Below are 12,324 nucleotides of genomic sequence, written 5' to 3' on the forward strand. Positions count from 1 at the left end.
TGAATAAAGAAGGCCAATGGTCAACAACAAGCGGCGCTTCAAAACCAATTGGCGCAACAACAACAATTGCGTCAGTTGCATCAAATGCAACTGGCGCAACTTCAACAACAAAGAGTCAGTAACCAACAACGGAAGAATTCCCCCAACGTGACGCTATCCTCGGCCGCCGATATGTTGAGCGAATTAGCCAATGCCGAAACAGCTAGTCACGTGGCCCCCGCTCGACTCCATTTCAACAACGTCATGACGGCCAACCGGGGTTGTTTGCGTCTCCCAAACGCCAACTCCCAACGGCAACGACCAACTTGCCCCAACAACAATAACAACAACGTCAATAATGTCAACACCACAATGGCGGTGACCTCAACTTCAACCTCAAACGGAGGTGGCGAGGCGTTGCGCGTCTTCGCTGACACTCTACAAAGACAACGCGAATTTCGCGACGACCTCGAAGCCACCTTGAGTCGACTGAACGCCGCCGCCGCTCTAGACAACGTCTTGGCGAACACACCCAAACCAAACGCCGCTGATAATTCACTTCACGAACAGCCCCCGAAACCCATGACCCCGGTAACCTCTATGGCACTCTGTTTCTCCAATGATAATAAAAACATTCCTTAAATCGCCTGGCGAACATTTTTGACCCCCACCCTACCCCTTTTCAAGGAAAAAAAATCCCAAAATTAAAAAAAAAAAAAAAAATATTACATTTGTCAAAAATTCATCAATTGTTTAAATGGTAAAATATTCCTAACAAATGAACGATCTTTCGAAAGTGACGTCATGAAAATCGAGAAGAAATTCACGTTTCTCCTTCGATTGGATTACTAAAAAAAGGCTTAGCTAAGAGAGAACGAAATGAACTATATGAACTTCTTTGAACTTTGAACTTCGGAAATAAAAAATTGAGTGAGTTGATTGATTGTCAAAGTTCCTGTGACGTCATTTTTATGACGTCAAAAACAAACAAATAACATATATATAAATACATATTATAAAAAAATGGTTTTTTTAATAGCGTCATAAGAAAAAAACAAAAATAAAAAACCCCCTTCCTAAAAAAACAACATAATATAAATAATTCGTGGTTTTCAATTCGGTGTTTAAAATAAAAAAAAATAATAATATTTAAACTTTATATGAAGTATTATTATTATTAAATGGGGAAAGAATAATTGTACAAAAAAAAAGATAAATAATTATTGAATCGAGAAATAGGTTTAACAACTTAACTAAACTAAACTAAACTAACGAATAGGCCTAAATATTCCTAAGGCGCTATATCGTCTATTCATTTTCCTTTTTGGGTCTCTTTGTCAATGTTTGTCATTTTTCACTAAAAGTGGATAACGAAATTATATTTGTATTTCAAAGAATAAAAAACGCAAACAAAACGCAAAAAACAAAAATGGTCGTCGTAGATCTAAAAGAAATTATAATAACTATAAGAAACCTAATCTTATATATACGTATTTTTAGTTACGAATAATATTCCTAAACGTAGTAAACAAACAAGTAAATAAATAAATAAATACAAATACAAATAAGGGAGGGAGGGGAACAACAAAAATAGAGAAAACATCCCCATCCCCCCTTTTCAAACTCGTAGTAGCGCTCGCCATATTGTTGAAATTGAAATTAAAAATAATAATAGATGGCGCCAGTTTATAGAATAGCTTGGCGCCATCTTCCATTAACTATTCGAGAAGGGGGGCGTTCCTCCCATATAAATCAGTTCCTAATAATAAACTAAACTAAAAAAAAAAATAAAACCGACAAGGGTCACCTTATTGTCTGTCCATTTGCTTTGAAGTAACCGGGTCAAAGGTGACGAGGTAATTTCCTTCTTCACCTTTAACTCTATTAGCTTCATATCGATGGACATTACGTACGTTTTTTAATTTGAACCATTTAAACCATTTAAAAGATCAAAATAAAAAATATATTAATCGATTAAATTGGGAAGTGGCAATATGATTAATTATTTGAGGGATGTGGGAGGGGGAAAAGGGGCGGGGCCTTGGACTTTTTAATCACAAGTATACGCGTTACATCACGTTGTTAAACCATTTTTAACGGACGCGGAGGTATACCTTCCAATATTTAGCGAACCAAGGCCCGGTCCTTATCTACTCCCGAATTTTCATCAAAATAAAATGTAGGTACAATTTTCGCTTAAAAAGCGATTGAAATTTTAAATTTAAATGGCCGATACCCATAACTAATTAATTAATTATACGTTAATCTCGCGGGTCACTAACTAACGTAACCTAACTAACAAAAAAATGACCCCGCGATAAACCAAAAGGAGCGTGTTTTTTAGTAACGTAAATTTATATTTAGCGTGAAAAACGAAAAAAACAAAACATTAATTTAAAAATTAATTATATATATATATAAATATATATATATAAATATATATATAGAAATAAAACTTGAGTAATCGTCAGTTTAGCCAATTTTTACGTAGAGAAAAAAAATCCATTAAAACCCTCGCAAAATTTAAAAAATAAAAAAACAAAAAAATTTCGGAAAAAGGTTCCTTAATGAAAAATACAAAAAAAATAATTAAAAAAATATATATATACAAAGTTAATTAGCTCTTGATTTGTGGGTGCTGTATACTCACTCCGAAGTTATCAACTCCTGTATACCGCGCAAGTTCACAATAGGAATAAAATTCACAGATCGGAGTAAAAAAATAAGCGCTTTTTCAAATTAAATTTCCCCCATGCCCTAATTATTTTAATTAATGTAATTAAAAACATAAGGGATGATGGGTTTTGTTTCGGAGACGGGGTGGGGTCGGTGGTGGTTGGTGCGATTACGGTCTCGAAAAAAAGAGGCGGAGTCTTGGCGTTACTACGTAAGAATTCCTCTACCTCAAGAATTTTAAAGTTCCTAAAAAAATTGCTGAACTCCGTTTCGTCACTCGATGGTACCGTTTAACTATTAAAAGGATTCGACCACGCCCCCTTCCCCTGTTTTATTAAAAAAAAATCCGGAATTAAAACGTTTCACCCTTAATCCCCCTTAATTTTAAAATTAATCCGAATTAATTTTAAATTAATAAAAAAAACGAAAATGTCAAAATTTGTGGAACATTTTTTCCCGAGAAAGTTCCTATTTATAAACTTGCCTTAATCATTGAAATTGTTTAAAAAATAAAAATAACAAAAAAACAAAACCAATAAAATCACGTCGAATATAATAATAATAATAATACGGTCCCCCTTTATATACTAACAAACAAACAAACAAACATACGCGAAATAAACAAATAATTAACGAAATACTGATTGGCTTTTAATGAAAGAAGAAAAAAAAATGAGTGATTCGTAGCCCAGTTAAAAATATACAATGTTTTAAAAAAATAGCCCGAAATTATTATATAAACAAAAAATGTCTCGTTTTAATTTAAAAAACAAACAAAACAAATAAACAAACGTCACGTTTGTACGTAGTAATAAATATGGTGTTTATAGATCCTCGAAAATATTACTGACTCTTTTTTCTGTCTTACTAACATTTCTATCATCAAAGTAATCTAAAAACAATTAAGTGCTTATTCATAAGTTTTTAAATCATCGCACTTATTGTTATTATATTACTTAGAACTGAAACTTTTCCTATTTCTAGTCTATCCAAGAAGTGATATCTTGTTTATTAGGGGGAAGGTATAAGATGACTAAGTATTCGCGCGCCATCCCCCTTTTAAAAATACAAGGGGGGAAGTAAAAGGAGGCCGGGCTATTTCGCCTCTCCTTAGTCGGAAAATACGTAATTTTCGTCATTCGCGTCGCGCTGACGTGTTTTCAAGAACCAATGAGATGCTGGTTGTAATTTAGAGGCGGCGGGGATTAACTCAGGACCTACGTTTGGACTGGAGATAAAGCTGGAAATGTGGCGAATTTATACCTTCTCCCTACTAAACTAGATATCACTTCTTGATATTTCTTAGAACTGAAACTTTTCCTATTTCTAGTCTATCCTAGACCCGTATATTCCTACAGAGTAATGGCAGAATGTTGTACTTTTTTTTACAGATTAATACTGGCCAAGATATAGTGTTGCCATTAGTGCTAACTAAGTTGGGAGTTTGGGACTTTGTACGTTCGTTTGGCGCAATTAGACCTTATGACGTTTTTTACGGCGTAGGCGTTATAATACGTTTGAAAAACAACTCGGTAGAGAAAATGGAGAGTATAGATTACGGGCGAAAGATATAATTTGTAATTTTTTTCTTTTCTTTTCGTTAGGCTTAGAAGGTTTATTTTGTCGTGATAAATTGTGTAAAATAGCGTTAGGTTGACGGCTAAATGAGGAAATATTGGACAAGAAAATTTGAAGCTATTAATCTGACCCCCCACCGTAAAACGAGTCGACTAAAGTTTAAGCTAAAAAATATATATTTTTAACTTCCCTTCCAACCCTTGGTCGCTTTCAATTTCATCTCCTTAACTTCCTCCGGCATCGTAGACCAAAATTAATCACACGTCATTATTGTAAAGTGAAACTGATTAACTAAGGATCTCTGTAAGATTGGTAAGTGAGTGTTCAACTACCAACTTCTTTTGGGGCGATTGACCACCTGTGATATATTGTTGCCCTCACCCAATTATAAAGCTGATGACCTCTCCAATTTTGGGTAGGCTTGACCTCGTGTCTGAGAAATAAGGCGTTGGTCCTGGACAAATGTCCACTTTAAAAATAAGCTGGTGATCTGCTGGTATTGTGGCCATTCAGTTAATGAAAAATATTCCAAGATTAACAATTTTAAGTGGCCAATGTCCAGTTTATTTAATTAAAGTGCTTGGTGGGCTCTACAGGCCATATGGCCTATTTAAAAAGTCTTTATTTATCAGCCTGTCGTGACTTGTCTTCGATAGTGTACCATTGTATCATAAAGACAAGCGTTGTGACGTGGTTAGGCATTACGGGGATGGTACTGGCGATTCAAGGTACACGTTGCGTCAAAGATGTTGGTGTTAATTATTTATGACTAGTATCCAGCCCCTCTGTCGTTTCTTAAGACAAAGGTGGAGTACGTGGGGTATGGCCATAAACATTCGATTTTTTTTCATGGCGTAAAAAAAATCGAATATTTTCACGTTTTACCGCCCTCTATCGTCAATCCCTCGAACTTTAGGTTTGGAATTTTCATTTCTTTTTGTTGTCTCGCGTTAGCCTGGCTGCGCCGCCCTCCCACTGCCACGCTGCCGAGCCCCTGTCGACCCCCAGGTACCCCCCGCGCTAATTAAAAGTCAGATATCGTTAAGCCTCGGCTTTTAACACGAATTTTACTTTAGAAATGATGGAAAAATTGCCAGCACAAGCAACCAGGATGAAAATAAATTCCTTGTAGACTTTTCTACGCCACGTTCACGTACGGAAACCGACGGCGAGGAGAGAAGAACGGTCGAGCTTTGCTTCGCCCACACAACAAATAAGCCTGGAGGAATTTTCAACAAGGAATTCCACGATGGACATCGCCTTCAAAAACGGACATTCTCCACCTCGGACATTACCTGAACGGTAGGACACGTTTACTTTTTATCATAATTGAATAGATGCATCGTGTAAGCTTCCCCCAAAATATGCAAATTAAGAAATACGTAATTTACATACATCCCATGCAACCAATCGTCGCCGGGTCAAACTAGGGTCAACTTCTAAGAATGTACTTGTATTTGAAACTATACGAGTCACTATTTTGCCCCCCAACAATAATAGATATAAATTTGATTACGTCATTAAATACCACATTATGTAAGCACAATCTGCAAGATTGCGCCATTCTTGGCCACCAAGAACAAAGGTGTTAGAGACGACTTTTAGTAATTGGTTCTTGACCCTTTCTCTCTCTCGCTCCTTCGAGTTTGGAAGTAATTAATTTCCCCCTTCGCGTATCTCAAACTATACCATTTTCTAAACTTGATAAAACAATTCCGTATTATTAGTTAAGAGATGGGTTATAACCCCGCCCCCCTCCCCCCGACCTTAAATAGGGGGGGGGGGAGGTAACTCCACCCCCTTTCTTATCAGTTACCTTTTTTTACGCGATGTTATTTAAAAACCCATCAATTTTAATTCTGACTAATATACATCCTAAAAGAAAAGAAAAAAAAGGGCCAAAGATAAGAATTTTCTTTCCCTCGTAATTATAAAGATAAGAATGTACACCGCTCATATTTGGGGATGCGGGGGTGGGCCACTTAACCTATAATTATATTTTGAACTAAAGCCGCGTTGGGGCTAATCTCATATTATAGTGCCTAAATTAAAATATTCGTTATTAAGCCTTTGAATATTTGTTTTTTAAAATTTCGCGCGCTTTCTCGGAATAATTTCGCGCGCTCTCTCGGAATAATTTCGCGCGCTCTCTCGGAATAATTTCGCGCGCTCTCTCGGAATAATTTCGCGCGCGTTTATTTTTGAATTTTGAAATTGCGCGCGCGTGATTTGATATAGAGTTATGTATCACGTGATTAGTGATGGCGGGAAAACTATGGTGACAATGGTCAATTAGGGGACTAGGGTTAGTTTCTTTTGCCGTAAAAGCTGAAGGCATAGGACAACGCCCAATATTGTTCGTGGCGCGATTAATTTCGTCAGCGGACACACGTTTTATGATCGAAATTGGGAGCGCCAAAACAAACATCTAGATCCGTGAAAGTCAATAGATATCTTATTAAGAAGGTAAATATCGTTGCTGAAAGAGACACACCACCAAGTGCTCGGTTAATTTTCCCGCCATTTATTTCTCGTACCTAAGAAATTCGTCAAATAAAGACCGATATTGTTAGAAGTATATAATACTTCTCTTCGAGAGAAGTGTACCAAAACAAAGCGGAGGGGTTGTAACATGATTCTTCCCAGCATCATTTTACATTTATTATAGCAAGAACACTAAACCCAATCACATCCGCGATAAATAATTCCCTCAATCATTACTCTATAAGCGCTTAACTATTTGCCAAGGCGCATGCGCTTGTGGATTAATTTTTGTCCCACGTCAAGACAATCAAGGTTTGTGGGTTGATTACTGAGGATTTAGTACGGTCAAACAGTTATAGAATTCACACGGTGCCATTCCCATCAGAAGATTGATGAGCGGGAGAGCAAACAAAAAGGGGCATGAGCCAGGGAAGAATCATGAATTACATAACTAAAGTATTTAGAGGATGTAGAGTGTAATCCTTCTTCTATTATCACCTTCTGATAATATTCACTATAGCGAGTTTTACCCTTAAAGACGACGCTGGCTCGCTCTAGTGTCAAACATAAACGAAACTAAATTGCTATATAGACCAATATCCCTGCTTCAGTTGGCGAAAAATCACTGTACGAAACTTTATTCAGAGAGTACTATACAGGGTGTTTGTGAAAAGTCCATCAATAATGAAAGAGCGTATTTATTGGGCCATTTTGAGTCGAAAATGTTCTATGACATTTTGCCGTCCGAGCCACGGTTTTCGAGTTATGATTTGAATATTTTAGGGATGACCCCTTCATTAAATTAGCGCTGTCTTTCAATTTCTTAATTAAATTTAAGGGGTCATCCGTAAATTACTCCAATCATAACTTGAAAACAGTGGCTCGGACGGCAAAATGTCATAGAACATTTTCGACTCAAAATGGCCCAATAAATACGCCCTTTCATTATTGATAGACCTTTCACAAACACCCTGTATTAGAGTTAACATAGCGAGAGTTTGAAAAATCAGTCAAATGGGCCAAAATTTGCGAACTAGTCCAAAAAATGAGCGGCATCCGTAGAAAAAGAAAGGTCTTCTTTGACGTCCGCGCTTTAAAGTTGGCACCCATCGGTATATCGCTTGATCGGAGATATTTGACCCCTCGCGCCGCTCGTTGGCCGTCTTAAGCCTATCGAACCGTTACTATGGCCTGCCCCACCGGACATCGATTAAAGAGGGAAATGCCCCTCGGTCAGTTCACATTAAACCCCCTTTCCCCCTTCCTCAACTCTCGCTTCACACTAAACAGAAGCCAATTAAACTAAAATAAGGGTTCGAATTACACCAAGAACGCCAAGGTAAACGAAAGAAATTCGGTATTAGATAACAATGTCAGGTTTAATAGACTTCTTTTAGTTTTGGAGGTGGGTGTGTGGATGAGTGGGGTGGGAGACTTCCTTCAGTTAGATTAGGGTCGGTCGAGTGACCCTGAACGGATAAAACCTTTTCTGCTAAAGTCCCTTCAAACTGCGTATCCATCCTAGAAATGCTTGGCCATTCCCGCCAAAATACGATGGGGGGCCCTATCCCTTTCAAGACTGTCAGAAGTGAAGTTTGACACCCCGTAAAAGAAGGTCCACTCTCCAAAATGTTCAGTCGTCTCTTTCTCTCTCCTGGCTGGCAGTCGATTTTCTTGACCGAAAAGCTCAATGGGCTGTTTAGGAAGGGACATTGGCGATCGCCAAAAATCGCCGACATCAGCCCGGAATTTTACCTCCCCCTCCCCGCCCCCGTTGAACATTCAAACCCCCTTTCACTTTCCCCCCATCACCGACAAAAAGCGCTTTGTTATACCTTGGATGAGACTGTACAGTCTCATCCAAGGTTATACAGTTTTGCAAAATGGACGTTTGACCATTTTGAAAACTAAATGTATGGTATATATTCGACATATCGCCAAGGCCCATTCAGAAGTAAAATCTTAACGTTTCCGTTACTCGATTGGTTAATTTTGTTTCAGTCGCGTTGGTACTTTGATTTCCCTGTTCAGATGTGAGAGCAGACGACTTAGAACGAATCTCGTATATTTATGAGATAAGACTATTGAATACTCAAATAGCCGAATGTACAATGATACCGCAAAGAGTTCTAAAAAATTTAATATATCGTCTGCTAACGCGTAGCTCGCTCGATCACGCGTCAGTAAGGCATGATCCAGTGAGCTATGACTAAAAGAAAGTCGCTAATGAGGTGGTGCCATCTCGACACTACCCGACGAAATAAGTGAAATTTAATTTCAAACTAAACCCCGCGAATCTCTCGTTGACACGTGTCTTAGTAAGCGAGCTAAGTTATTTCACCAACGTGAAAGTAAAGAGTCTGAGTTGGTCTTGATATAGTTAAGATTAAGTACTTAACATAGTACCTGAAAAGTGTTCCTTTCAGTTTAAAGGTTACCATCTACTCGTGCTTAACTTAAAATTAATGGTCTTATGATTTAGGTGTATATTAAGGATAATTATAATGGTTAAGTAATAAAAAATGCTTTACGCGAATGTTGTTAACGTAGCAACTGACCAGCGTCGATACAATGGCCGAAGTTTCATTTTGATTTTGCGTTTAACACTAAGGGTCTTTGCGATTTAAATATAATTTCATATTAATAATCCTTCCTGTTTAGTTGAGAATGAACCATTAAAGGGATTATGGTTAGCGGAAATGTTAATATTATTATATAGTTTCCTCTTAAATTTAGGTATTGTTTAGGTTATGGGTTACTAAACTTAGCGGATAGATAATTTTAAACGCTAATTCGACCGCGCCCGGCGCTCGAATTAGCGTATATTTATTATATATTAAATACATTTGTGGTTTCCGGTTATTGTTTCGAACAGACATATCCGCCCGCCCGCGCGCCCAAACTATGATCAGAATTTAAGCTCGCCAAAATACGAAATACCAGAAGGAGATAATAGAAGAAGAGTGACACTCTGTATCCTCTTAATACTTTAGTTATGTATCATAATTCTTCCCAGGCTCACGCACCCTTTTAGTTTGCTATCCCGCTCATCAAACTTAATTCAGATGGGCATCGCACCGTGTTAGGGTGAATTCTATAACTGTTTGGTATTTACTAAATCCCCAGCAATCAATTAGCCCACAAACCTTGATTTTCTTGACGTGGGACAAAAATTAATCCACACGTGCATGCGCCTTGGAAATCAAATAGTTAAGCAGAGTAATGATGAGGGAACTATTTACATGCCGTATGTGATTCGGTTTATTAACCTTAAACACTCCAAATCTAAATGATGTTGGGAAGAATTGTGTTACAATTACCACGCCGCTTTGTGCATGGTACACTTCTCGTGAAAAAATACGAAATACGAAATTCGAGTTACCATAAATTTTTAATTTTTATTTAAAATAAAAAATATTTATTTTCAATTTCCAAAAAATAAAAATAAATAATTATTAGCTAGGTTTCCCTTAAATTTAAATAAATCCCTAAAGGTAGGAAATGAGTGTAAAAATTCCACAATAATTTGTTTTGCCAACCAACTTATGTTCATCGACTTAGAGCCAATATAGATCAACGATATCCTCTCTGACCTTTACCGTATATTGCTTAGACCGTTAAGATGAATTGGAATTTATCATGGTTTTCTTTTTAACTTTAAATACGACGAAGATTGTTGTTTTCCTCTTTTAGTTTTGTTTAAACTGTAATTATATCGCGGCGGAGCTGGGCATCCATCGAAAAATAGAGAGACAAACTTATAATTATGAAAAGTGGAAAAGAAAAAATACAACGAGGAATAATTAAAGGTCGAGTTACTGTTATTAGGGGTTAGGGCACGCGCCCCGCAAAAAACATTTAAAACCCTCTATAATTGGCTAAACGGAGGAGAAAAACGGTATGGTATATTAACGCCCCAGGGGCCCCCAGTTTCTTTCAACCCCAGCCCCAATTGCCCTCTTTCTTTTTACCTCTCCGAGTGACGATGACGTCACGGAGAGGTATTACACTGGACGTGTTTGTTTGTGTGTGTGTGTGTCTGTCACCGCGTTCGTAGTTGGCAAATCGGAGCAAACGTGTTACCAGAATGCAATTTTTGGCTTCTACTCCATTACCATCGTTAGGGTTAAGAAGTACGCGGCGATCGGCTAGGGTTACGACTTGAAACGTCTAGCCTCCCTCCCAATGGCAGGGTTTCTATCAAAGGTTCAGGCAATTACGGCTTTTCTTATCATTTATTGTGAATCAATCTCCTTGTATACCCTAAATTTCCAAAAATTGTTAAAGAGGCCTACGCTTGAATTCAAACGTCAACAATAGCTATGTTTAAAATAACTTTTGGAATAAAGTTTCTTTAAACGATTTAACTAGAATTAAGGTGATGATTAAAATAAATAACATCAACTATATTTAATTATTTAAGAAAAACCTCTTAATTGCGTCTCAACTCGGAGAGGTTTATTTTGGTTTCCCAACTTGTTTCTCTTTCTCTACCTCTCACTGTAGCGTGTTTTATGATTATTTTTTTCTCATTCAGCGGTATATAATAATTATGCTAAATTAATCGACTAATTTCAAATTATTTTTTATTTTTAAACCTAGAATTTTTCGTTTTTCTTTTTATTTTGGGGATGCAGGTGTTCACCTAAAATTATACTTGCATATTTTGACTTGGTTTTAATTTTCGATGAAGTTTTTTCTTGGACTTACTGACTGTTGTTTTAGTGCAAATCGATATTGGGGTAAAAATAAAAAAGTGTTGTTTTTTTTACCAGGGGCGTGACCCCTTCCGCCATCTTGAGGTAATTATCATCACCTAGAATAAATGCTGGAATAGTTAATTAAACGCAATTATTGTTGTTGACCGTTTTCTTAATGAAGTTTAGGTTTAATTAATTAGAGTTGTTATATATTTCTTTATTGGAGATAGGACTTCGTTATAAATGTTTTGTAATTTATTCAATCCGATCATTAGCGTTTAAATTTAATCAGTCTGATATTAATTAAATTTGCATTATTGAATAGCGTGTCTTACTATGTCGAGTGTTTTGCCTCGGTCCCATTCCACTTTCTTCTATTATTTCGAAATGAAATTGAAAAGTAGAGAATTTAAATATTTGTTTAAATTTAATCAATCAATTAAATTTGCATTTTCGAATATGGCGTCTTACTCTGTCCGAGTGTTTCTTCTATGACCTTTGAACTGAAATTTCGAAAAAGTAGAGAATTTAAATATACTTTGAGTCATGTTTAATTTATAATTGAATATAGTATAATTTTCGACTCAACTATAATTATTTAAATTCTTTTTAATTACTATACCTATTTCTCAAATTTCAAAAAAAAAAAACCAACACACATACACGTAAAGAAAAATGCAAATTCATATCATACATTATTATATTAGGGATTATCGAAGACAAAGTAGTTAATTATTCTACGTTAATTAACAATTCAAAAAACCACCCTAATTACCTCTAAACTATTCTGAAATATTAAACCCAAAAAATAAAAATAAAAATACATTTTCAAAAGAAGTTTAAAATGGAGGCAATTTTAAATCTTGGGGCACGATGCCCCCCTTCTCCCCATCATCCCTAGTATAAG

General features: G+C 36.5%; 1 protein-coding gene across 7 annotated transcripts in view; it reads left to right on the forward strand.

Annotated features, from left to right (window-relative positions):
* The window catches only part of LOC149676505 (uncharacterized), a 142,532-nt gene that overhangs the window by 104,891 nt on the left and 25,317 nt on the right, over window positions 1–12,324 (forward strand). For 6 of the 7 annotated variants that reach the window (XM_089837555.1, XM_089837556.1, XM_089837557.1 and 3 more), the window contains one exon: window positions 10–3,496. In XM_089837555.1, the coding sequence (XP_089693681.1) occupies window positions 10–621 (612 nt within the window). In that variant the 3' untranslated portion in view covers window positions 622–3,496. Of the gene's footprint in view, window positions 1–9; window positions 3,497–5,309; window positions 5,536–12,324 lie in introns of those variants that run through there. The other variant, XR_016366462.1, reaches the window with a different exon arrangement.

This window comes from Phalangium opilio, unplaced genomic scaffold, assembly GCF_054372755.1.
Source record: "Phalangium opilio isolate 3A_F unplaced genomic scaffold, DU_Popi_V2 ptg000045l_1, whole genome shotgun sequence".
NCBI classification, from domain to species: Eukaryota; Metazoa; Arthropoda; class Arachnida; order Opiliones; family Phalangiidae; genus Phalangium; species Phalangium opilio.